This window comes from Equus caballus, chromosome 5 (genome assembly GCF_041296265.1).
Source record: "Equus caballus isolate H_3958 breed thoroughbred chromosome 5, TB-T2T, whole genome shotgun sequence".
Classification (NCBI taxonomy): domain Eukaryota; kingdom Metazoa; phylum Chordata; class Mammalia; order Perissodactyla; family Equidae; genus Equus; species Equus caballus.
This window is the reverse complement of record NC_091688.1, coordinates 34,746,054-34,772,558: the sequence shown is the minus strand read 5'-3', so window position 1 is coordinate 34,772,558 and position 26,505 is coordinate 34,746,054. Positions and strand designations below refer to the sequence as shown.

The following is a 26,505-nucleotide window of genomic DNA, read 5'->3' as shown; positions in this document are numbered from 1 at the left end:
GGTTATTATGCAGATTTAAGTCCTTGCCTTCCGCATTAAGAGTTTCTAGAGATAAGGTCATCCCCTCTTCTTCCTGGTACAGACAAGGAGACACCTTCACAGATGATGATTTCCTTTACAAACGTAAATGTCTTTTAACAAAAGGTAACTTCTACTTTTCAGAGTTTCTCTCACGTCTGCAGTTTTTAAAAGTAACCAGCCCAGGAGCGGTGGTTACCACAGAGGAAGAGGGGAGGGGGGAGGGCAAAAGGGGTGATTAGGCTCACATGTGTGGTGATGGACTATAATTAGATTTTGGGTGGTGAACATGATGTAATCTACACAGAATTTGAAATATATTACAATGTACTTCTGAAGCTATGTAACTTTTTTTTAACAACTGTTGCCAATCTTTTTTTTTCTTCTGCTTTATCTCCCCAAACCGCCCCCCACCCCCGCCGCCATACATAGTTGTATATCTTAGTTGTGGGTCCTTCTAGTTGTGGCACATGGGACGCCGCCTCAATGTGACCTGATGAGCAGTGCCATGTCCACGCCCAGGATCCGAACCCTGGGCCACTGCAGTGGAGCATGAGAACTTAACCACTCAGCCACGGGGCTGGCCCTGAAAGCTATATAATGTTATAACTGAATGTTACTGCAATAAAAAATAAGAAATAAAATAATGATTATTCTATATGTTGGTTGTATATATTCTATGTAATTACAGTTTTTCAATTTGTTTTTAAAACATATCATACATTTTAAAGTATTTTATCTGTTTTTAAATGACATATTAAAACTAATATTAAAAATGGGAAATTTTAATTATTCCCTTGTATTTTCTAATGATGTTTAATTTTTCATTTAAAATTAACATGTTAGTTCTTAGGAGATTATGATTGCAGTCTTCCTTTAATTGTAATTACTTTTCAATGGTGAAATATCTATCACTGATCATTTATTGCCTTTTGCATTGAATTTCATTTCATATTATATTAAAGTTACCAGGTCTGAATTACTTGTTACATTTGCACAATAAAATGTTTTTCTGAAAATAAAATAATAATAAAACAAAAATAATAAAAATAAAAAATAAAAGTAACCAGCCCAAAATAGTCCTCATGCCAAAGACACATATCTTTGGCTGGCCAATTCCAATTCCCCTCAAGAGCAATTGTTGTTAAGAAATCCTTGCAAGACTGGAAATTCAGCTCTAGAGGCAGTTCAGGTTCCACTCATTTCACTTATCTCAAAGAGAGATATCTCTGGGGAATATCTAGCCCATCACTAATTCCTAGGACTGAAGAAAAAAGAAGGAAAAGGGAAAGAAAAATGGCCATAAGTGCACCCTCACAAAAACCTAGAATCTTGAGTGTCTTATTCACAAATATTAGTAAAAAAAAAAAAGGATTAAAACAAAATTTGGATTCATAACTAGGGAGCTTTGTATTACTGTACCAGATTCATGGCAGTAATTTTAAAACAATAGCTGTTGAGACTCTGTGTGTGTGTGTCTATATGTATGTTATGTATGTCTGATATTTTGCCTCTGGCTGGTATAATTTCTAAAGAGTTCCATTCAATTGGTTTAAAGTAAGCACTTATATAAATTATTTCTAAATGTAATAGAAATTAGACCAAATGTCTTTCAAGTTAACATGATATAAGTTAATCCTTGATAACTGAAAGCTTATTTAAGGTTGTTGGTTTGATTAAAATGGACACGTTCTCCAAGTTGTCAGCAATGGATATGATGCAGACATGCAGCCTTTATTATACATTTACGGGTCATATAAGCTGATATTATCTCTATTATAAAACTGCTTAGCTAAAATAATAAATTAAAATGGTGGCTAATTTTGTCTAATGTCTCATGAAGTTTTGTAGGCAATCTAAATAATTATTGGGAACAAGTAAACTAAATAGATGTGGAAAAGATAAAAGTGCTTTTTAACAATAATTATGTATTATGTCATGTGTATTTAAAATAACTTCCAAAGTCTTTCTGGTAGCTTGAAACTTTGAAGTTTTGCTAGACAAAATTAAATGAAAATTCATTGGATATCTGGGTCATTTTCAAATAAAATAACATACTGAAACATTTTTGTTAAATATGTATAAGTTTATCTACTTTTGGCTTCTTGTTACAGACAAACTAAAATACGTTTGGGCCTATTACTAAATACGTCTTGTATTTTATTAAACATTGTACTATGAATTAGCATGTTTCTGGAAATTATGAAAAACGTTTAGAATGCTAATATCAAAGACAATTCATAATTGCTTTTTAGTTTTCACTAAGGTCTGCAAGGTTTAAAAATTCTACTAAAAATTAATAAGGAAAATATCTTGGTATTCAAGGAAAGCAAGATATATGTTTTCAGTAAGGAAGGCATAAAGAATGGAAATATTTTTGAGAGGGCGGAGCAAAATGGCAGGGTGAGCTGACCCGGGATTCTCTCCCCTCCAAAATACAACAAAAGATTGGAAGAACTGAATTTCAGAGAATAAACATAATGCCAGCTCGTTAGAGACCTACAATACCAAGAAGGAGGAGATAATAAACCTAGCTTTACACCTTCGGAGGCACTGGAACGGTAGGAGAGAACATCGCTCCCTCCCCTAGAGTCTGGATCGCTGCGGCGCGGGTCAGGAAGGAGCAGGGGAGGGGCCGCGCGACCGGGGGATCATCCAGGACTCCTGCCGCTGATTCAGTGGAGATCCGCTGATGGGGGGGAAAGCTTCCGTTGGCTGGGACCCTATAAAGCAAGGGCCTTGGGAGACCAGAGAACAGAACTGATTTGAACCCAGATCGGCGCGTGTAACAGCCCCACCCCCACAGCAAAGCCAGTGGGCGCAGCCATCTTGCCCCAAGGCGGAGAGCTAACACGCCGCTCTCCACCCCCATCTAGTGGCGACAGGCTGTAACTGCAACTGAATTCTACCACCATGAGAAAAAACCGCTCCTCTACCATCCAGCAATTTATAAAAGCCCCAGACCGGAAGGAAAACAATAAAAACACAGAATTAAGTCCTGAGGACTTGGAATTAGGTAAACTAAGTGATAATGAATTCAGAGCAGCTATAATCAAAAAACTCAATGAGGTAGAGAGAAAGATAGAGAAACAAGCCGAGTCCTGGAGTTACTTCACAAAAGAGATTGAAATCATAAAGAAGAATCAAACAGAATTACTTGAGATGAAAAACACAATGGACCAGATAAAACAGAATACGGATTCCCTGAATGCCCGTGTAGACAATATAGAGGAGCAAATCAGCATAATCGAGGACAGACAGGCTGAATGGCACCAGACAGAGGAAGAAAGAGAACTAAGGATTAAAAAACATGAGGAAAATCTCCGAGAGATAATGCATTCAATGAGGAGTAAGAACATAAGGATCATAGGAATTCCCGAGAATATGGAAAAGGAAAATGGAGCAGAAAGTGTGCTTAACGAAATTATTGAAGAGAACTTCCCAAATCTAGGGATCAATGGAGAAATGTGTGTAGAGGAGGGTTTTAGATCTCCTAGATTTGTCAATGTAAAAAGACCCACAGCAAGGCACATAATAGTAAAGTTGGCAAATAGGAATGATAAGGAAAGAATACTCAGGGAAGTAAGAAAAAAAAAGAGAATAACCTATAAAGGAGCCCCATCAGACTGTCAGCGGATTTCTCTACAGAAACCCTACAAGCTAGGAGAGAATGGAGTGATATATTCAAAGCTTTAAAGGATAAAAACCTTCAGCCAAGAATACTCTATCCAGCAAGAATTTCCTTCAGATAGGAGGGAGAAATTAAATCTTTTCCAGACAAACAAAAGTTAAGGGAATTTGTAACTAAAAGCCCTCCATTACAAGAAATCCTCAAGAAGGCTCTCATACTTGAAAAAAGAAAAAAGGGAGAAAGGGGACACAAGCCACAGACTAGGGAGACTGATGGATAGAACCAGAACAGGATAGCAAATATTCAACTATAGCATTAGGGCAAAAATAAGGAAACCACCAAAACAAGGACGATCTTAGCACTCTAACTACAAATTAATAAGACGAGTTGGAATAAAAAATAAAAATAATTATTTAGGAGGGGAAGAGCAAAGGGTCTAAATCAGTATTGGTCGAGTAAGTAAGAGACCACCAGAGAATAGACTATATTATACACAAGATTCTAAATACAAACTTCAAGGTAGACACTAAAATAAAGTATAGAACAGAGTCACAAATCATAGATAAGGAAAAATCTAAGAAACCCAGCATAAGAAATTGCAGTATTAAATGGATAGTCTAAAGCACACAGGAAAAGAAACACAGGAAAACAAGATAATGAGCGACAGATTGACAGCATTAAGTCCACATGCATCAATAATCACTCTCAATGTGAACGGATTGAACTCTCCAATAAAAAGACACAGAGTGGCAAAATGGATTAAAGAACACGATCCAACAATTTGTTGCCTCCAGGAAACACACCTCAGCCCCAAGGACAAACACAGACTCAGGGTGAAGGGGTGGAGGACAATACTTCAAGCAAATAGCAAGGAAAAAAAGGCAGGTGTTGCAATTCTCATATCAGACCAAGTGGATTTCAAAATAAGACAGGTAAAGAGAGACACAGAGGGACAATATATAATGATCAAAGGGACACTTCATCAAGAAGAAATAACGCTTATAAATATCTATGCACCCAACTCAGGAGCACCAAGATTCATAAAGCAACTATTAACAGACCTAAAGGAAGATGTTAAAAACAACACAATAATAGGAGGGGACCTCAACACCCCACTCACGTCAATGGACAGATCATCCAGACAGAAAATCAACAAGGAAATAGTGGAGCTGAATGAAAAACTAAAACAATTGGACTTAATAGACATATATAGATCACTCCACCCTGAAGGAGCTGAATACACATTCTTCTCAAGTGCACATGGAACATTCTCTAGGATAGACCATATGTTGGGAAACAAGGCAAGCCTCTACAAATTTAAAAACATTGAAATAATAACAAGCATCTTCTCAGATCATAGTGCTATAAGGCTAGAAATTAATTACAAGAAAAAAGTTGAGAAAGGCACAAAGATGTGGAGACTAAACAACACACTACTGAACAAGCAATGGATCATTGAAGAAATTAAAGAGGAAATAAAAAAATACCTGGAAACAAATGAAAATGAGAGCATGCCATACCAACTCATATGGGATACAGCAAAAGCTGTATTAAGAGGAAAAGTCATCGCAATACAGGCACATCTTAACAAACAAGAAAAATCCCAAATAAGCAACCTTAAAGCACACCTAACTGAACTAGAGAAAAAAGAACAAATGAAGCTCAAAGTCAGCAGAAGGAGAGAAATAATAAAAATCAGAGCAGAAATAAATACTATTGAAACGAAAAAGGCAGTAGAAAGGATCAATGAGACAAAGAGCTGGTTTTTTGAGAAGATAAATGAAATTTACAAACCACTAGCCAGACTTATAAAGAAAAAAAGGGAGAAAGCTCAAATAAACAAAATCAGAAATGAGCGAGGAGAAATAACAACAGACTCTGCAGAAATACAACAGATTATAAGAGAATACTACAAAAAACTATATGCCAACAGAATGGATAACCTAGAGGAAATGGATAAATTCTTGGACTCCTACAGTCTCCCAAAGCTCACTCAAGAAGAGGCAGACAATTTGAACAGACCAATCACAAGGAAAGAGATTGAAACAGCAATCAAAAACATCCCAAAGAATAAAACCCCAGGACCAGATGGCTTTCCTGGGGAATTCTACCAAACTTTCAGAGAGGATTTAATACCCATCCTTTTCAAGCTATTCCAAAAAATTAGGGAAGATGGAACACTTCCTAACACATTCTATGAGGCCAACATCACGCTGATACCAAAACCTGAGAAGGACACCACGAAAAAAGAGAACTACAGGCCAATATCACTGATGCACATAGATGCAAAAATTCTAAACAAAATTTTGGCAACCAGAATTCAGCAATTCATCAAAAGAATCATACATCAGGATCAGGTGGGATTCATACCAGGGACACAGGGATGGTTCAACATCCGCAAATCAATCAACGTGATACACCACATCAACAAACTGAGGAATACAAACCACATGATCATCTCAATAGATGCAGAGAAGGCATTGGACAAGATCCAACAGCCATTTATGATAAAAACTCTGACCAAAATAGGCATAGAAGGAAACTACCTCAACATAATAAAGGCCATATATGACAAACCCATAGCCAACATCATACTCAATGGGCAAAAACTGAACCCCATCCCCCTGAAAACAGAAACGAGACAAGGATGCCCTCTATCACCACTCTTATTTAACATAGTACTGGAGGTCCTGGCCAGAGCAATCAGGCAAGAAAAAGGAATAAAAGGAATCCAAATAGGGAGGGAAGAAGTGAAACTCTCGCTGTTTGCAGACGACATGATCTTATATATAGAAAACCCCAAAGAATCCATTGGAAAACTCTTAGAAGTAATCAACAACTACAGCAAAGTTGCAGGGTGTAAAATCAATTTGCATAAATCAGTAGCATTTCTATACTCTAGTAATGAACCAACAGAAAAAGAACTCAAGAATACAATACCATTCACAATCGCAACAAAAAGAATAAAATACCTTGGGGTAAATTTAACTAAGGAAGTGAAGGACCTATATAATGAAAATTACAAGGCCTTTCTGAGAGAATTGGATGACGACATAAGGAGATGGAAAGACATTCCATGTACATGGATTGGAAGAATAAACATAGTTAAAATGTCCATTCTACCTAAAGCAATCTACAGATTCAACGCCATCCCAATCAGAATCCCAATGACATTCTTTACAGAATTAGAACAAAGAATCCTAAAATTCATATGGGGCAAGAAAAGACCCCGAATTGCTAAAGCAATCTTGAGAAAAAAGAACAAAACGGGAGGCATCACAATCCCTGACTTCAAAACATACTACAAAGCTACAGTAATCAAAACAGCATCGTACTGGTACAAAAACAGGTGCACAGATCAATGGAACAGAATTGAAAGCCCAGAAATAAAACCACACATCTATGGACAGCTTATCTTTGACAAAGGAGCTGAGGGCATACAATGGAGAAAAGAAAGTCTTTTCAACAAATGGTGCTGGGAAAACTGGAAAGCCACATGGAAAAGAATGAAAATTGACCATTCTTTTTCACCATTCACCAAAATAAACTCAAACTGGATTAAAGACCTAAAGGTGAGACCTGAAACCATAAGGCTTCTGGAAGAAAACGTAGGCAGTACACTCTTTGACATCAGTATTAAAAGGATCTTTTCGGACACCATGCCTTCTCAGAGAAGGGAAACAATAGAAAGAATAAACAAATGGGACTTCATCAGATTAAAGAGCTTCTTCAAGGCAAATGAAAACAGGATTGAAACAAAAAAACAACCCACTAACTGGGAAAAAATATTTGCAAGTCATATATCTGACAAAGGCTTAATATCCTTAATATATAAAGAACTCTCGCAACTCAACCACAAAACATCAAACAACCCAATCAAAAAATGGGCTGCAGACATGAACAGACATTTCTCCAAAGAAGATATACTGATGGCCAATAGGCACATGAAAAGATGCTCATCATCGCTGATCATCAGGGAAATGCAAATCAAAACTACACTAAGATATCACCTTACCCCCATTAGAATGACAAAAATATCTAAAACTAATAGCAACAAATGTTGGAGAGGTTACGGAGAAAAAGGAACCCTCATACACTGCTGGTGGGAATGCAAACTGGTGCAGCCACTATGGAAAACAGTATGGAGATTCCTCAAAAAACTAAAAATAGAACTACCATACGATCCAGCCATCCCACTACTGGGTATTTATCCAAAGAGCCTGAAGTCAGCAATCCCAAAAGTCCTGTGCACCCCAATGTTTATTGCAGCACTGTTTACAATAGCCAAGATGTGGAAGCAACCTAAGTGCCCATCAACAGACGAATGGATAAAGAAGATGTGGTACATATATACAATGGAATACTACTCAGCTGCAAAACAGAACAAAATCATTCCATTTGCAATAACATGGATGGACCTTGAGAGAATTATTTTAAGTGAAATAAGCCAGCAAGAGAAAGATAATCTGTGTATGACTCCACTCATATGAGGAATTTAAAACTATGGACCAAGAACGGTTTAGTGGATACCAGGGGAAAGGTGGGGTGGGGGGTGGGCATAAAGGGTGAAGTGGTGCACCTACAACATGACTGACAAACATTAATGTACAATTGAAATTTCACAAGATTGTAACCTATCAATAACTCAATAAAAAATAATAATAATAATAAAAAGAATGGAAATATTTTTGTTCGTTTTGTTGAGAAAATAAATTTAGGGGCCAGCCTCGTGGCTGAGTGGTTAAGTTCACACGCTGCACATCAGCTGCCCAGAGTTTTGCCAGTTTGGATTCTGGGTGTGGACATAACACCATTCATCAAGCCGTGCTAAGGTGGCATCCCACGTAGCAGAGCCAGAAGAACCTACAACTAGAATATACAACGATGCTCTGGGCGGCTTTGGGGAGAAGAAGAAAAGAAGGAAAAAAGGAAGACTGGCAACAGATGTTAGCTCACGTTCCAATCTTTAAAAAAGAAAAAGAAAATAAATTTGCCTTAAAGCCCTAGAAGGGAAAAAAGAAGGCATGGGACAAATTCTGAGTGTAAAAAGAAAATTATAGAAGATTTGTGAAAGAAAAAGCCTGAAAAGAGTTTTATGCATGGTCAAGTTAGCTAAGATTGCAATAAATTTAATTAAGTGAATGAGCTTTAACATAAAAAGTAAGCTGGTACAAAATTAAAATTTTGTTCTTTTTTTTTTTTTTTTTTGAGGAAGATTAGCCCTGAGCTAACTGCTGCCAATCCTTCTCTTTTTGCTGAGGAAGACTGGCCCTGAGCTGACATCTGTGCCCATCTTCCTCTACTTTATATGTGGGATGCCTACCACAGCATGGCTTGCCAAGCAGTGCCATGTCTACACCCAGGATCCGAACCAGCAAACCCCAGGCTGCCAAAGCAGAATGTGCGGACTTAACCACTGCAGCACCAGGCCAGCCCCTGTTCTCTCTCTTGGGATAATTTCCCCGGACTTTTAGTCTGCTCTTGATAAAGAGCTTATAAAAGGTTTTTCTTTATTTTTGAGTAAGTTTACCTAAAAGACAGAAGATCAATGTTTTATTAAAATAATTTCCTATGTTCAATAATACTGGTCTCTCTATTAAGGTTTTCAAACTGTTTTAACTCCCTCATTGCCCTTGACTGTTTCTGTTGTCGCTTTGATTGAATTGTTTTGCAGTGACTGTTGTTTCCTATTAGACCAAGTGTTTTAAAAAACTTTTGATATTTTTGACAAGCTTCTCTCAAAATTCAAATCATAAGTGAAGTCTTTCTTTTGACCCGAAGGGAAAAAAGTTTTCTTTAAGAATTTTCAGAGGCCCCTGGGACTACTCAAAGAAATTTGTTCTCTCTCTTCCTATAAAGAAAAAGGTGCTAAACTAATTAGGCTTATTTGGTATATTAAATTACATGGGAAGCTTTATTAAATAAGTGATGATAAACCTTTTTAGGTGGTATTATGTGGATGTTATTAATATAAATGTTTTAAAAATTATATAACACTCCTAAAATTCTGATCTGTCCTGGTTGCCAGCCATAATTCTAGTTACTATCTTGAAGTGTTGTATGTCACAGAAATAGCCAAGTTTCTTTTTCAATTTCCCTTCTGAGTCTTTTGTCACTTGCAGATAGTTGCTGTTTTACTCTGATGCTTTTGCAAATATGTTTCATCTTCAGAGAGATTCATGGAAAAGACACTGACACTTACTCTAGAATACAGGTTTCTGATAAACTTTCAGATCATAAAACTGAACTGGGTAAGAAATTACAGAACTCTAAATGAGAAACTGATGACTTCATGAAACTGCTAACAGAAGGTTAAGAATCTATTACACAGGACCGAATGAACTGATGAGGGTGATTATAATTTATATAACTTTTTTGAGATATTGCTGATTTTTTTAATGTTTTTGGGTTTTTTCCAGATTTTAGGAAACCTTTTTCTCTTTTCCTTAAGCTAACTGTGATTTATAACAATTTGGTAAAATTATACCTTTGTAGGCAAAATTGAAACATTCTTTTTTTCTCCCTAGCTTATCCCTCCAGAATTCGGAAACCCTTAGTGAGGTGAGTGCTATTTTCATGGCAATATAGTTACTTGCTTAAGTTCAGTAAGAATCTGTTCTCCTTATAACAGGACACAATTCATTATATTACCAAGCCTTTGACTGGAATGTCGTATTTGAGAGAAACATGCAGACTCAGATATGACAAGTCAGCTTTTGAAGAATAAAGGTCGACTTTATGGAATAAAGCCACCTGGAAATATTAGCCTGGTCTCTTAGTTACAGGATTCCAAGTGAGTAAAGAAGGTCACTTCCCTGACAGATGCAAAAGACCTCAGGATATTTGGGGAAACCTCAAAAAAAAAGAGAGGAATTCACCGAAATCTATAGGTATTGCAGCCAAAGTCTGATGGCAACTCCTTGCTTTGGTTTTCCTGGCCTTGAGAGGCCAATAAATTTCAATCCGAGATTCCTTATAAAAAGTTCCAGGGGAGCAGATTTAAAACAACCTCTATAGTCAATTGCTTTTCTTGTTGTATTTATATAAATAATTGGGCCAATTTTATTAAAACTAAACTTATTGGACAAACCAACGAGTCTTAATTGGCCATCTTTGGTCAAAATGAAGGTGATTTAAAGACAAAAATTCTGTTTCAAATGAAACTATAGTATACATTCATGGATATTAGGTTCTAGTTCTGATACTTGTCTTTGAGGTTTTGTTTTATATCTATTAACTGGACTGGATCTTGAATTCTACTAGTCTCCTGAAATATCTGTCTATAAATCTCCAAACTAACATTTTCCATTTTTCCATCATTTTCATTTAGAATCACTGAGAACTGAACCTGCCCTTTTTCCTGAAGCCCTACAAACTGAAGCGGGACATCTTTACATAAATTTTAGAGAGGGGCTGGCTTGGTTGCTCAGTGGCTAAGTGCACACATTCCACTTCAGCAGCCCAGGCTTCGCTGGTTTGGATCCCGGGTGTGGACGTGGCACCCCTTGAAAAGCCATGCTATGGTAGGCATCCCACATATAAAGTAGAGGAAGATGGGCATGGATGTTAGCTCAGGGCTAATCTTCCTCAAAAAAAAAAAAAAAGGATTCATGTTGGTTGCTGTGTAAGCTGCTCTGAAAGATACCTGAACACCTAATGACATCATCAGAGACATTTCAAATTATAAAAGAGGCCTCAACTCTAACATCTAGAAATTCTTTGACTGGCTGATCCCCGGGCTCAGAAACTGGTCTATAATTTGCACTGACCATTGACCTTTTTTTCCTTGTTGTTTCCCTAGAAATGCTTCTTATTAAATACCTGGTTTCTTGCTTACCCAATATAGGCCTAATTTTGGGAGCCCCCTCACATCACCTTGCTAAAAGACTGGTTTAATGAAATGGAACAACCTACGCCCTTTATCACTAGGCAGAAGCCCCAACAGTCATTGGTCTATGTCCCTTGAGATTGAGGAATGAACAACAAAAAGAGGGGATTTGTAGCTGCAGGCCCTCCAGCACCAGTTCAACTGACCCTCTCTCTTATCAACAGAGTGATTAAGAATTGTCTTAATCTGCAAAGTCACATCACCATGGCATGTGCAAAAGAAGAAATCATGTCCTGAAATGACCTTGGAACCAACCCACAGAACCCAAGGACTGAGACATGACCAGAACTTGAAAGTCGGACTTTTACCAGAAGTGAGGGGTCCCTCATTCAGGAAGATCTGGTGTTAAAATTCCTTCCTCACCTCATCAAAAATGTTTAGGACTCCATCCTAAATGTTTAGAACCCTATCATAAGTGTTTAAAACCTTACCATAAATGCTTGAAGCCCACCAATCAAAGCCTGTCCTACCAGTATTTCTGTGGACCAGCCCATGCTCCCTAACCTCTTAAATCTTACCCCAAATCCTGAATCAGGAATACAGATCTGAGGGTACATGCCGCCTGTCTCCCTGAAGATTGATTTCACAGAATAAAAGCTGATTCTCCCCCAAAGGCTGATGCCATAATTAATTGGCTTGTTTATGCACATCAGGCAGAGAACTCCAATTTCGTGTGGTAATGTAACCTTTCAGATTTGTATTTTAGAGCCTGTTATCTCCATGAATTATCCTTGTAGAAAAAGCCTGCCCCTAGATACCTAGAGGCCTCACCTGCACTGGGCATCCTGCCGTGAAAGCTTGGGCTGGGTCCCACTGGTCTTTCTCCATAAAGGACTCAGGAGCCTCAACCCACACCAGGAGCCTCTACAAGAAAGCTCTCAGTCGCCACCCAGCTGGCAACTCTCGGCAACTGGTCAGTGTGGAGGGAAGGTGGGAGCTCTGTGAGCTGGAAGAAAGTGCTGTTGAGACTCAAACTAGGTCTGTGAGTTGGGGGAGCCCTGACTCCAGCTCAGAGATATGTGGGGTTTAGGGCAAGGGGTCCTTGGCCTTTGAGTTTTTGTGGGACTGGACAAGGGTAGGGGGTGGGGTCGGGATAGAGAGAAAAACCAATGGTTGAAACCTTAACCATCATCTTGTTTTCCTTAGATTACAATGACCCCACTTGGCTTCCTGCTGCTTCACATTGTATTCACCAACCAGGAAGCTCTTTGAACTGCATCCTTTTGGGTTTTTATGGAGGCTTCATTACATAAGGCATGATTGATTAAATCATTGGCCATTGGTGATTGATTCAACTTCCAGCCCCTTTCCTCTTCCGGGGAGGGAGGCTGGGGGACTAAAAGTTCCAATCCTCTAATCAAATGGTTGATTCCTCTGCTGACCAGTTCCCACCCTTAGGTGACCTAGGGGCATTCCGAAAGTCACCTCATTAACACACAAAAGACATCTTTATCACTTAGGAAATTCCAGTGGTTTTAGGAGTTCTGTGCAGAAAATGAGGACAAAGAACAAACATATATTTCTTATTATAAATCACAATATCACAATCTTGAACCCCAAACTCCCTTTCAGTGTCTACTACCAGATAAGCCAATGTGAACACCAGCCCATGTGTTAACATACATGTTATATTATAATTAGGTATGATGAGGCTAGTAGACAGAAATGTGGGCAATAGCTTTTATCGTGGTTTCCATAGGAAGGAACAGGTGAGGCAGGGTAAGCAGGCCTAGGATTGGCTAGTTTGAATAATTTCAGCAGGTCCTGGATCATAGGGCTGTCCCTAGTTGTCTGGTACCTGATCCTGGGTGACTAGGGCAGGTGGATAGTGGCCTAGACTATAAGATCCCAAAAGACAGGTGGTTGGGGGTATGGGCCCTGGATTGCATATGAAAGGCACACTCACAACCAAGTTGCTTGCTATCTTTAGGAATTAGTTAACCTCCAGTCTGTCCAGTGTCAACAAGGCCCCAAGAAGTCAAAGCATTGTTACCTAAAGTTCAGTCTCTGAACTCAGTGCCAATCCAAATAATGAGAACAGAGTTTTGGGTGAAAAGGAAAGCAATCCAGGCAAAGGGAGCAGCAGCAGGCTAGCACCTTAGGAACTGCTGGCTCCCCGTCAAGAAGTGGGTCAGGGGTTTTATAGGGGAAGTCCAAGAGTCCAGTTCAGGGCTACGTGCCAAAAGGCACATTTTTCTTTCCTGCTGGTGGTCTTCAGATTGCTGGGCAGGTGCCAGACCTTGTCAGCTGACACAGATATTTTTCTTCTTTATGGCCAGAGAGATGCAGGACACGAGAACCAGACCCCTTTGTTGCAAGATGTTATCCAGACTCCCTGGAACCAGCATTATTCTTAAGTCCTAAGGGAGGGGGAGAGTAAGCAGAGAAACATGAGGAAGGAAAAATTATACGTACTTTGAATTGCCAGCCTCAGTTGCTGGGAAAGTTTCACTTCAGATAAGGAAGACATTGCTAGTCAGGTTGTTATTTAACCTGTATACTTCTAATTTCAGATAGAAAAAGCCAGTAACCGCATCAGAAAATAAAAGGAATGATTAGTACGGCCTCACTCCCATAGACTGAGTTAGATGCACCCTGAAAACACTTGTATCATCAGATTTATTAAACTCCATTGTACCAATTGTTTTGTTGGGTTTTGCCTTTAGATTGAGTTCTTGTGGGTAAAGATTTTGTCTCCATTTTTGTGTTCTCAGCTCATAGTACATTGCCTTGCCTGGAGCTTCCCAGCTCCTGTATCATAGCCCCTTGACATGGGATAAACAGGGTACAGGTGTCCCAGGAGATGCTGATGGTTGCAAATTTTTTGTAGTGATACAAAACCCGAAACCATGTTTTTACAACCATTTAAATTTTTACTTCAGTTAAAATTATATTTGATCATTATTTGTATGGCTTCCTCTGTATACTTCCTATATTCACTTATTACTATCTTGGCAAAAGACTTCAGACATAATGCCCACCACCAGAGAGTGTTCTCTGCTGGTTACACCAAGAAGAACCTCCCCCAGGAATAGCATGCAAATATTATCCTTTTCTGTGTGTGCCAGGATGCAAAGATTTGGAAGCATTGGCCAAGCAGGATTCGAAAAAAGGGATTTGGATCAATCAAATAAGATTGCGTGAATGAATTGATGAAGGAAATCAAAGTACTTGCTTTGCCTCTTAGATACTACAAATCACCAGTCTCTCCAAGCTTTGATTTTCCAGCTGCAAAGAGAGTAAAAGGCCCATAGGAATATGAAGATTAATAAGAAATTATCTAAGTGAAAGTTCAGCTGTAAAACATACAAATTTAGTTACTACCAGCTTTGGCATTCAGCATTACACTACCATCTCCTAACTGATCACTCTTTCTTCAACCTCACATGCCTGCCAGATAGCCTGCTTTCATCAGCAAATTGTTCTTCAAACATCTCTCTTTTTTTCAAGTCACTCTCCACATTGAACACTTGTGGTAGGGGCCGGCCTCACGGCCAAGAGGTTAAGTTCGTGTGCTCTGCTTCGGTGGCCCAAGGTTTCTCAGGTTCAGATCCTGGGCACAGACATGACACCACTCATCAAGCCATGTTGCGGTGGCATCCCACATAACACAACCAGAGGGACCTACAACCAAGAATATGCAAGTATGTACTGAGGGGCTTTGGGAAGAAGAAAGAAGGAGAAGGAGAAGGAGAAGGAGAAGGAGAGGGAGAGGGAGAGGGAGGAGGGAGAGGGAGAAGGAGAAGGAGAGGGAGAGGGAGAAGGAGAAGGAGAAGGGAGAAGGAGAGGGAGAGGGAGAGGGAGGAGGGAGGAGGGAGGAGGGAGGAGGGAGGAGGAAGAGGGAGAGGGAGAGGGAGAGGGAGAAGGAGATTGGCAACAGATGTTAACTCAGGTGCCAATCTTTAAAATAAAATTAAAAAATAAAAACCTTTGGCAGCTCCCCTTTGCCTACTCATTTAAGTCTAAACTCAACCCACAAGGACCTTCAATGACCTGGCTGCAACCCCCTCTGTTCTTCATGAAACCTATGACAGACAGCTTGGGGGGAAAGGGGGTATCTAAGGCCAATTTGTGTCAGGTACACCAGCCACTAGGGGTTAAGGTTCCAGGGTCAAGCTATATTAGGCAAAGGTTTACTTAGAGAAGTCAGAAGCAACATCACAAAGGGGCAAGTTCAACAGATCAGGCAGAGAACCAGAAGTCAGACCTGTAGAAGCAGCAGCAGCAGCAAATTCAGGGGTAAAGCAAAGACACAAGCCATGTGTTTTAATCAGGATGGGCTCAGTTATGCTGCCCTAACAAGCAATGTTCAAACTTGAGCAGCTTAACACAACAGAGGTTTATCACTTGCTAATGCGAAGTTGGCTGCAGGTCTGGATGACTCTGCAAGGGAATTGTCTTCCATGGAATAATTTCACCATGAGGCCTTCTTGGCTGCAGAAGAGATGATACATCTGGAGGATTGCTCGGGCTTTTCTTTGCTTCTGCCTGGAAGTGAAATATGTCACTTTTGCTCACAGCCCATTGTCCGAAACTAGTCAAATGATCTTGCCTAAGTGCAAAAGGGCTGTTAAATGTGGGTGTGGTAGGTAGAATCCAAAGATGCTGCCCACAATCCCTCCCCTCCCTATACACGTGACTCATTCCTCCCATCAAGAAGTGCAGCCCATTTCCCTCCTCCCTCATGTGGGCTGGCATTGTGACCTCCTTTGACCAATAGAATGTAGCAGAAATGAGGTGGGTGTAGCCTAGCCCTTAAGAAGTGGCACCTTCTGTTTTTGTTCTCTTGGAACCCAGCCTCCATCTATAAGGAGGTCCAAGCTATCCTGCTGGAGAGACAGAGGGGCCGTGTGATGAGGCCCTGCAGGGTGAGATACCACATGGAGAGAGAGGCACATATGGCTAGCACAAACAAATATTTAATTTTAATTAATTTAAATTTAAAAATTGATCATATGTTGTTCCTGGGAAAAGTTTTAAGTATGTTTGGAACAACTTTTTCAACTGTAAATTTTATGAAATCTAAATGCAGATGAACAATTTCTGATGAAAATTTAGCATGCAAGCTGAGCCAAGCAGTGAATACTAAAGACACACTGAATTTTTTTTTTAAGATTTTATTTTTTCCTTTTTCTCCCCAAAGCCCCCCAGTGCATAGTTGCATGTTTTTAGTTGTGGGTCCTTCTAGTTGTGGCATATGGGGTGTCGCCTCAGCATGGCCTGATGAGTGGTGGGATGTCCGCGCCCAGGATCCAAACCGGTGAAACCCTGGGCCGCCAAAACAGAGTGCACGGACTTAACCACTAGACCACGGTGCCAGCCCCTAGACATTGAATTTTGAAGACTTAGAAGAAAAAAATTTTTATATCAACTACATGTTGAAATTATAATATGATGGTTACACACATATATTAAGGTTAATTTCACCTGTGTTTTTTTTTTTAATTTTTTTAGCATCATGCTTCTATTGGACAGTGCTGCTCTGTGGTACATCCAAAGGATGTTTAGCTGCTAAGGAAAGGGGCAGGAGTCTGGAGAATCCATTTGTCAGAAAGCATATGAAGATCTTGACGCTTCAGTGAATGCTTGGATGAGTGGAGCATTCCAGCTGGTCATTTAGTACCTCATGGAGTCAATTTCTTTCACTCGACTAATGCAGACTGAGGACCTACTACGTGCCAGGCACTTTGTGTAGTCCTGGGGATATGGTGATGACCCACACACAGTCCCTGTCCTCATGGAGAAGGAGAAAGGTATTAAGCAAATACCTATAGAAATACTCAAATAAAAGGATTCAGAAGCTTCCTGAGGAGGAACTCACACAGGTGTCCCAACTATGGTAGCTCAGGCTTCTATGCCAAAAGTCAATCAGAGTGTAGCATAGTGCCCTTCAAATGTATCCCCTATCCTCACCTTTTTAGCCTTCTGTCTGGGTCTAAGAGGGGGGAGGAAACCCTGAAAGGGCAGTTTCACTGAGGTCACTGGGGCACTGGGAAACCAGTCCTCCTTTGGCCCCATCATAGGAGAGGACAGGCATTTCCTTTCTTCAGCACCGAGCAGGATGGATGGCTCCTGCCCCTTGGACCACAAGGAGACAAGGTGCTGGAGGCCTGGGAGCGAGAGGAAGCAGTGCCCTGAACATCAGCAACTGGTCCCGGAGAGCAGGCCCAGCACCAGAGGCGGCAGGGCTGGCGAATCGTAGGCCCCATGGGGAGCCGGAGCCTTGGCAGTGGACAGTGCTGAAAGGTGCCAGCAGGCTGGGAGTGTGTGCAGAATGGAGAAATCCTCTTTGTTAGCACATGTAAGACACCGCCCAGGGAATAAGGACTTAGAAGAGGAGGGGAAGTTCCCGACAATAGGAGGAGATGAAAGCCAAGAAATTTCAGTGCCATGAACGCCAACGCAGCATGACCCCACGCTGGTGTACCCTAGGAAAGTACCAGGTACATTAAAAAGAGTCAATGATATGAAGTTGATAATTGTACTGTGGTTATGTATGAGAAAAGTCCCTAGTCTTAGAAAACTCGCACTTATCTAGGAGTAAAGGGCCATGATGTATGTAACTTACCCTCAAATCATTCAGGAAAAAAATGTGTGTGTTGTGCACGAGTGTGTGTGTGTACAGAGAGAGTGCATAAATGATAAAGCAAATGGCATAAAATATTAACAATAGGTGAACCTAGTTAGAAGGCATATGTGTGTTTTTGTACAATTTTTATTTTTGCAATGTTCAGTAAATTTTAAATTATTCCTAAACAAAAAGTTCATAAAACAATGAAATTACAGTGTGATGCCTGTCCTCATTAGTGTAGGACAAAGCAGAGCAGTAGGTCAAGGAGAAAGCCATCAGCTTTACCTGGGGGTGGGGGTGTCAGGGGGGCTTCCCCGAGAGGCTTAAGCAGAGCTGAAGGATGATGTCCTGACAGGGATGCATGTGAGGCGCTGGAGCAGCTCATCGAGGTGGGAGGGGGGTAGGCGGGAGGGAAGAAGTGTAGGGTCCCACCTGTCCTGAGTGTCTGATTACCTAATAAACACTGCAGCCGCTCAGATGAAGCAGAGACCCCCTCCTCAGATGGTGAGTGTCACCTGTGTGACCCATGCTCCTCTGGCCAACCACACGCCCCTCTTACTCCCCAGATGGTGAGTGTCACCTGTGTGACCAATGCTCCTCTGGCCAACCAGGCACCCCTCTTACTCCCAGAGGCCCAGCCCAGGGACCTTCAAAGGGAAGCATGTCAGAGGGAGGGGCCAGCAGCCTGGGCAGGGCTGGGCAGGGCTTGCATAGTTTGGCTCTCCCCAAAAGGGCTCAGCACTTCACTTGAGTCAGGACCCTCTGCAGAGGCAGGGAGCTCTGAGTCTGCACCTGGCAGGGAACTCTCAGCTGTGGCATCTGTGAGGAAGGAAGGAGGGAGCTCTCTGTCCCAGTGAGGATTTCTGAGTCAGCGACAAGACCTGTGGGTGTGGGGAGCAAAGATGTGAGCTCAGGTCTGGTCTTGGCCTCAGGGATTGAGAGTTTCCAAGAAAGGAGCCCATGGCCCCTTAAGAACTTCTAGGATTGGGAAGGGATGGAGGCTATTCGGGGAGGTTCCAGAATGCCCAGAAGCCCATCACTTTCCATTTGCGGTTTCTTGACTCAGAAAGGACAGAGAGCAAGGATGAGAGGAAGGGAAAGGATGGTGCAGCCAGTGACTTGTGCATCTCCTTTCCCCTTAGGGGACAATGGCCAGATTCTGCTTCCTGCTGTTTGTCTCTGTGGCCACCAGAGGGTGGAGTGCAGTTAAGTGACTCAGGCGCAGCAGTTTCTTCAGCTCACCTCTCCTGTGCAGGGGAGTGAGGGGGTAGAGTTGGGCTGGATGCTGACATCCTGGGCCTGAAGGAGAGTCATGGAGATGCACAGAAGCCACACGTGGCAGCTGACTTGAGATGTGGCCTGGGTGCTGATTGCTGGCCTCTCCGGGTGTCTGATCTGAAGTAGTCACAGCGTTAGCTAAGTCATGTCCTGGGGCCCCACTCTGTGCCTGTGTGTGACTGTGAGGGGGCTCAGGAAGGGGACGGTAGGGACTGTGTCCCCTCCCGGCTACTCCTGCCCCTGTGGCCTTGGCCTCTGCATCTCCAAAGGGAGCTAGGTGGTCATGCTGTGTCCCGGAACATCCCCGTCTAGTCCCCATCCTCCCAATTCCATTCCTCACAACAGGTGTAATGATAGTTTTCAGTTTTGGTTAGTTGAGAAGAATTCAGTGTTAAGCCTGTACGAGATCGTGGTCAGATAGTCTTAGCAGACGGAATCCTGGGTGCTCACAGCATAGTGACGAACTGGCGAAGTGGGCAGGGGCTGGGAGCTGATGCCAGGAAGGATGGTATCAGGCAACAGACTGTTAATGAGAATTATTCTCACATCCTCCAGCAGTGCCCCAGGCTCCTGAGATGTTCCGGGTGGACAAAACCTGTGCCTCCTCCCTTTCTTTCCTGCCTCGAAGCTGCAAGGAACTCAAAGAAAGTTGCAATAGAGCAGGTGGTGAGTAATAAACCAACCCAGCCTTCTCTCCTTGAAGACACTTTTTAGCTAAACAGAGCCCAGGCACGGAAATCAGGAGGAATGTACCCACCGCTGTCTGTTCTGGCTCCAGCTCCCACCCAAGGAGCTTTCCAGTGGGAATTTGGAGGCTTTGTGTCCCACCCAGTCACAGCAGGCATGATCTTCTGAGCACAGGGAGAAGGCAGTGTTCCTGGCGACACATGGGGTGGTGGCAAGAGCCATGATGAGTCTAAGATTTTCCTCTAGTTGTGAGCTAATGTTAGCCTTCCAGTTTCATGGGTGCTGGCAGGAAGCATGAGACTCCAGAAGCTGAGACGAAGACCTTTATAATTCACAGCAATAGCAGTAGCCAGAGTATCAGCATTTTCTCGTGCTGGTTCCCTGAGCCCCAGTTCCAACACGGTGATGTGAAGAGGGCCAGGAGACATCTGCACAGGTAGTGGTTTTGTCAAGCAGGCTGACAAGTGGACTGGTAAAGAAACAACAAGCCTTTTTTAGATCAGACAGTTTATTACTCACATAGACTGCAAAACCAAGATAGCAAAGATGTCACTTTCTCCCATCCCTTGGCCCACAGGACAGCACAGAAACGAAAGGGGCCGGATGACAATGTAACATGGGTAGTGAGGGACTCTGATGCAGAGGATCTGACCCAGGCTGCAGCTACTCAGTTTTGTCACCTGTAGCTGCATCCTAAGAGGCTGGGGTGGGCAGCAAGGCAAAAAGCCCCAGGCCTCATCAGAAGCTGGAGTCAAAGACAAACTGTCTCACGACAGCCTCCCTGCAAGATAGGGAGGTGGGTGAGCACCGACCTTGTAGCAGCCCCTACAAGCCTGCCAGGCTTCCGTGTTTCAGGAGGATGACAGGTGTTCTACCAGGGGTTAGGTCCACTGTGGTTAGGCCTTGCCCATGTGGCACATGTGGAGATGTGCAAAGTGACTGGGGTGGCACAATGGAGCCTTCTCCTCCAAGGCTGTGTACAGAAGAGGAACTCTGAGCTTCGGGAATCTGAATCTTACACAGTCACACGCCACATAACGATGTTTCAGTCAACAAGGGACAGCATAGACGATGGTGTCCCATAAGATTAGTACCACATAGCCTAGGTGTGTAGTAGGCTATATCATCTAGTTGGCATAGGGACACTATGTGATAGCACGAGGAAATCACCTAACGATGCATTTCTCAGAGCATATCCCCGTCATTTAGCGAGGCATGACTGTATAATGGTCAGTGGCCATGCCTGCCCTTTGCTCTGGGATGAACTTGATGTAAACTTGGGATGTGATAGGGTGCTGATTTCTGGCCTCTCCTGGCCAGAAGCAGGCACTATCCGGAAAGAGACACCATCTCTCTGTTCTGAGGCTGTTTGCTCTGCAATCTCTTTGAAAAGATAGTGTGGAACTAAGGCAAGCAGTGCCTCTGCTCACAGATGACCCAGAGAGAACTGTCTTCCCACAAATGACGAAGTGTGGGAGCCTTCAGAATACGCTTCTGATTTCCCTGAATCTTTCTGGTTGTGGGTCCTGAGAAGGACCATGTGCTCCCAGACAGGGGGCTCTGGGCTGGTTCCCTCTGCAGATGGTGTGTATCTCCTCCGCACTAAGAATAGTGTCATCTACCAGACCTTCTGTGACATGACCTCTGGAGGTGGCGGCTGGACCCTGGTGGCCAGCGTGCACGAGAACAACATGCTGGGGAAGTGCACGGTGGGCGACCACTGGTCCAGTCAGCAGGGCAGCAGGGCAGACTACCCAGAGGGGGACGGCAACTGGGCCAATCACAACACCTTTGGGTCTGCAGAGGCGGCCACCAGCGATGACTACAAGCTTGGTGCCACTCACCACCCTCTTGGGAAAGGGTGAGGAGCTGAGTGTGGCTCGACCACACCGTGTAGAAGGGCGGGTTGGAAGATGGGGATGTGGAGACAGGGCTGGAGAAGAAAGACCTACTTCCAGGTCTTGAAGCACAGCTTCCTCCCAGCAAGGCCCTTAGGGACCTGGGTGGTGGGAGGCATCTTCATCTGCTGGAAGTAGGGGTGTCTGAGCGCTGCTGGCCACCTGCCCTCCTGGAGCCCAGAGCTCTCGGCTCCACTGAGGGCTGCGTGTGTGTGTTTGGTGCCTGTGGGACCTCCTGGCCTGGTCAGGCTCAATGTCTGTTGCTCTCCAGAACCCTGGCTACTATGACATCCAGGCCCAGGACCTGGGCACCTGGCATGTGCCCAAGAAGTCCCCCCTGCAGCAGTGGAGGAACAGCTCCCTGCTGAGGTACTGCACCAGGAATGGCTTCTTGGAGACTCTGGGACATAATTTGTTCGGCCTCTACCAGGTAACCAGGGCTGTTGGCTGGGGGGACCTTCCTCTGGTGAACAGAGAGCCAAGTGTTTGGGGTGAGAGGCAAGTCTTCTCTGTGCCCATGCATCACCGTGAGGTGCCTGTGCTTGGCCGCTTCTCCTACTCTGGGTCACTGTGAACTGCTGTGCTGCCTCTTTCAGGACCTCTGAGGCAGGCAAGGGGAGAGGCCTGTGGGAGAGGAGTGGAGAGGGAGAGCGGGAGAAGGCCAAGGGGCTTGGGGCTGTCAGAGAGACACAGCTCTGGGGAAAGAGGCGTGACTATGATGGAGACGGATTTCCGAATAATGACACGGGAAGGCATTAAATCCCCTACCTCTCAATATGACGGCATCTCTGCTGTCCTCACACAACCGCACTTTTGGGTCCCTGCAGAAATACCCAGTGAAGTATGGAGCAGGGAAGTGTTGGACTGACAATGGCCCAGCCGTCCCTGTGATCTACGACTTCGGTGATGCTCAGAAAACTGCGTCTTATTACTCACCACTTGGTCAGAGTGAGTGTCGGCTTCCTCAGCCTGGTCTTAAATCCTGCCCTGCCCTCTTGGGAAAAGTGTACATAAAACAAATAATAATTGCTAGCATTTCCTGAACACTTTACAATGCGCCAAGCTCTTTTCTAGGAACTTGACACAGTTTTGTGTCATTTCATCATCTTGAGAAAGGCTATGAAGTTAAAATTACTATTATCTCCATTTTACAGGATATAAACCAAGGCTGCTTAACCACCACCCTGTGTGGCCTGTTAGAACAGTCAAGAAAAGGTGGAGGCTAGTGTTCATAGGAGAGAAAAACTAGCAAAGTGATGAGAAAATTTTATTTTTGTTATGAAGGACAGCTATTAATTATCTTAAAGACATTTTTCAGCATAATAAAGGCACAGAAGTTAAGTCTTTGTTTGGAAAATAAAAGCCATTACTGTTGACGTTTGATATTTTACGAAGGCGGGTAATGGCAGTTAGGAAAACAAACACACAGTAATTGGATGAGAAGTGTGTCCACAGAAGCACATGGCCACATCTGATCATTGCTTGTCCTCCTGCACCTTTGGAGATCTTCTTGGTGATCCTCTGTGGAGTCTAATTTCTCCTGTAAGCCTCGGGCAGACAAGTGTCCTCTTGTGAGCCCCAGCCTCTGTCCTCTTGCCCCAGATGGACAGAGGTTCTCCCCTGGCCAAGTTCAGGGTCAGATGTCCCAGCCACAGGAAACACAGGTGCTGGGCTCCACCCCTACAGCTTGGAGGGTTGGGCTGTGACTTGAACTCTTGGCTTAGGGAATCCCTGGGCTGTTCAAAGGGAAGCTATTCCCAGTTCCTCCTTTGAACATTTGGCCCTTTCTCTGCTGCTTCTTTTCCAGGGAATTTGTTGCAGGATTCGCACAGTTCAGAGTGTTTAATAATGAGAAAGCAGTCAATGCCCTGTGTGCTGGGGTGAGAGTTACTGGCTGCAACACTGAGAACGTGAGTTTGGGGAGATCAAAGCGTGTGCACGTGTACATGTGGGGTGTGTTGATGTGTGTCTCTGTCACTTGCCTTTTTACTCTCTTGATGGTGTCTGGTGAACATAATCTATTTCAATGACGTTTTGTTTATCAAGATTTCCATGTATGGTTAGTACTTTAATGTTTTGTTTAAGAAGTATGTTTCTATGTTGAGGTCATGAAGATATTCTCCAATATTCATATTAACTTCCAGAAGCTTTCTGTTTTTGTTGTTTTCCCAGTGCCGGAGCAGAGAGCGCCATAGCTGTGGTGACTGCAGAGTATCTTTGAGGGACATCTTGTGACTGGGGGAGGAGGAGGAAGTCAGAGCCACAAGAAGAAGGGCGTTCACTTAGGGCCCTCTTGCCTGCCCAGCTGACAGTCTGAGAATGTGACCCCGAGATCACTCCATCTTCACTTTCCCCTCAGCCATCAGTTTGTCCATTTTTCAGTCACGATGAGGCAGCTGTGCCCTCATGGAAGGACCCCTAGATTGTGATCCAGAGGATAATACAGCTGTGGACCCTGGGAGTGCAGTGGGGGGTGCGTCTCTTTTCCTAGACAACCATTTCCTACACTGGCTTCCCTGGCTTCTTACACTGTGTTTTAGTGCATCTTTGCATATAACCTTCAGGCATTGATTCTTTCCTTAAAAATACAAGCATAGACTCGTGGTGAACACGATGCAGTCTATACAGAAACTGATAGATAATAATGTACACCTGAAATTTACACAGTGTTATAAGCCAGTATGACTTCAATAAAATAATTTAAGAAAATACAAGCAGAGAACACCTGCAGAGTGCTAGGTGTTAGAGGTGCACAGATGACATAGCCATCTTAAGGAGCTATGAGTGGGACAGAGATGGCGATCTCCCGTGGTCTGAACTGTGAGGGTAACGTAAACAAGGGGCTCTCAAACACGATAGAGGAGCTTCTAATTCTACTAATGGCACAGAGTTGATTCTCTAAGGAAGGTGACATTTGTGATGAATCTCCAAAGATGTATAGAGTTCGACAAGTAGGAAAGGGCAGAATAGTGCATTTTTAGCATGTATGACTACGATGCTCAAAATCATTGGCGTTTGAGAGGGCACGGTGTGCATATTGGGCAGAAGCAGGGGCTGATGAAGAAGATCCCTATAGGAACCAGGACCAGGAGGGACTTCACATTATGTCAAGGATTTAGATTTTATGTTGCAGGTGACGGGACTCAGAGAACTTTGAACAGAGGAGTGACGTGATCAGCTTTGGTTTTGCTAAGATGATGCATCGCAGTGTGGAGGACAAGGACTGAAGAGCAGGAGAATTAGGGGCCAGGAGACTGTGAGGCAGATGCAAAGGTCCAGATGCGACACACTAAGGTCCTGAGCCAAGGCTTTCTTGATGAGTTTGAATGAGCATGGATGGCTTCCAGGGATACGTAGGGGAAGGAATCATCAGTCCTTAATGAACAGATAAATATGGGCGGATGTTGAGTGAAGGAGACTAAAAAGACCTTAGGTGTTGGTTTTGGGTGACTGTGTACTATCAATTAAGACAGGTGGCAGGATGAGGAACAGATTCCTCAATCAGGGACAGTAAGAGACATCATTAGTTTTGTTTTGCTCAAGTGGGGTTTTAGATACCTGTGAGATATCCAGGTGGTGACACCCACGTGGTAGTTGGATATGAGGGTCTCAAGAATGAAACTATCTGGGCTGGCCTCAGAGATTAGGAGTATACTGATAGTATATGAGTATGCTAATAATGGCTGAAGTCATGGGAGAAGATGAGCCATAACAGGGAGAGTGAGATGTGGACTGAACCCTGAAGAGCATGTAGGGGATGGGCTGAGGAAGAGAGGCAGGCCAAGGGGCCTGAGAATGCATGTTCAGGAAGGTAGAAAGGAAGTCAGGAAGGAGAGTGATTTCAGAGTCCACAGAGGAGAGGCTTTCGTGGGAGGGAGTGGTCAAAGCCAAGTCAGATGAGAACCAAAGATTCCAGGGGACTTGGCCATTAAGATCTCAGAGCATCGGCAGCAAATCCCTCATTGTGTCTCTTCTCCTTGCTTCCCAGCACTGCATCGGTGGAGGAGGATTCTTCCCGGAGGGCAACCCCAGGCAGTGTGGGGATTTCTCCTCCTTTGATTGCAATGGATACGGAGCTCACACTGGTTACAGCTGCAGCCGGGAGATAACTGAGGCAGCCGTGCTCTTGTTCTACAGATGAGAGCTCTGTGGTGGGAGACCAGGAACCCGGATACTCCGAAGTGGAAAAGCTGGAACGCTAACAAGGAGGAGAGGAGAATAAATTACATCAATTTGTGGCTCCAGGTTTCTTTGAATTCTTTTTACAAATCACCTGAGACCTTGAGGAATATCTTAAAATAGTACCTATTATTCTGGTGAATATGAGTTTGTAATTTCAAGTCTCAGGGATCCCAGAACCCAAGTGCACCCCTCTGTCTAGGAGACCCGAGTTAGATTCACGGGCAGGGGAAATGTTTCCTGTTAATTCTTCCTTCCATACTGTTATCAGCTAATCAAATACAGCCCTCAATATAAACATTTTAAAGAAGAAAAGATGAGTATTATTTAGATTCAATAGAAAAAGAGGAAACAG

The 26,505-nt window shown here is 43.2% G+C and overlaps 1 protein-coding gene and 1 long non-coding RNA gene across 3 annotated transcripts in view; one reads left to right on the top strand and one right to left on the bottom strand.

The window, feature by feature from the left end:
- Window positions 1–10,273: 10,273 nt before the first annotated feature.
- On the top strand, window positions 10,274–26,213 carry LOC100147306 (intelectin-1-like). Of its 2 annotated transcripts, XM_070266903.1 has the most exons (9): window positions 10,274–11,172; window positions 11,702–12,791; window positions 16,992–17,290; window positions 17,588–17,980; window positions 19,942–20,052; window positions 22,243–22,401; window positions 22,799–22,919; window positions 23,779–23,881; window positions 25,960–26,213. In XM_070266903.1, exons 4-8 carry the CDS (start codon window positions 17,903–17,905, stop codon window positions 23,853–23,855), a joined length of 546 nt encoding a protein of 181 aa, XP_070123004.1. In that variant the 5' UTR covers window positions 10,274–11,172; window positions 11,702–12,791; window positions 16,992–17,290; window positions 17,588–17,902; the 3' UTR covers window positions 23,856–23,881; window positions 25,960–26,213. The 2 variants fall into 2 exon arrangements, with proteins under 2 accessions (XP_070123004.1, XP_070123003.1); XM_070266902.1 differs by lacking the exons at window positions 10,274–11,172; window positions 11,702–12,791 and adding an exon at window positions 16,288–16,405.
- Window positions 23,226–26,505, bottom strand: part of LOC138924060 (uncharacterized) — a 34,971-nt gene continuing 31,691 nt past the window's right edge. The window contains exon 3 of the long non-coding RNA XR_011438625.1: window positions 23,226–26,169. This is a non-coding gene — a long non-coding RNA (uncharacterized lncRNA). The remainder of the gene's footprint in view (window positions 26,170–26,505) is intronic.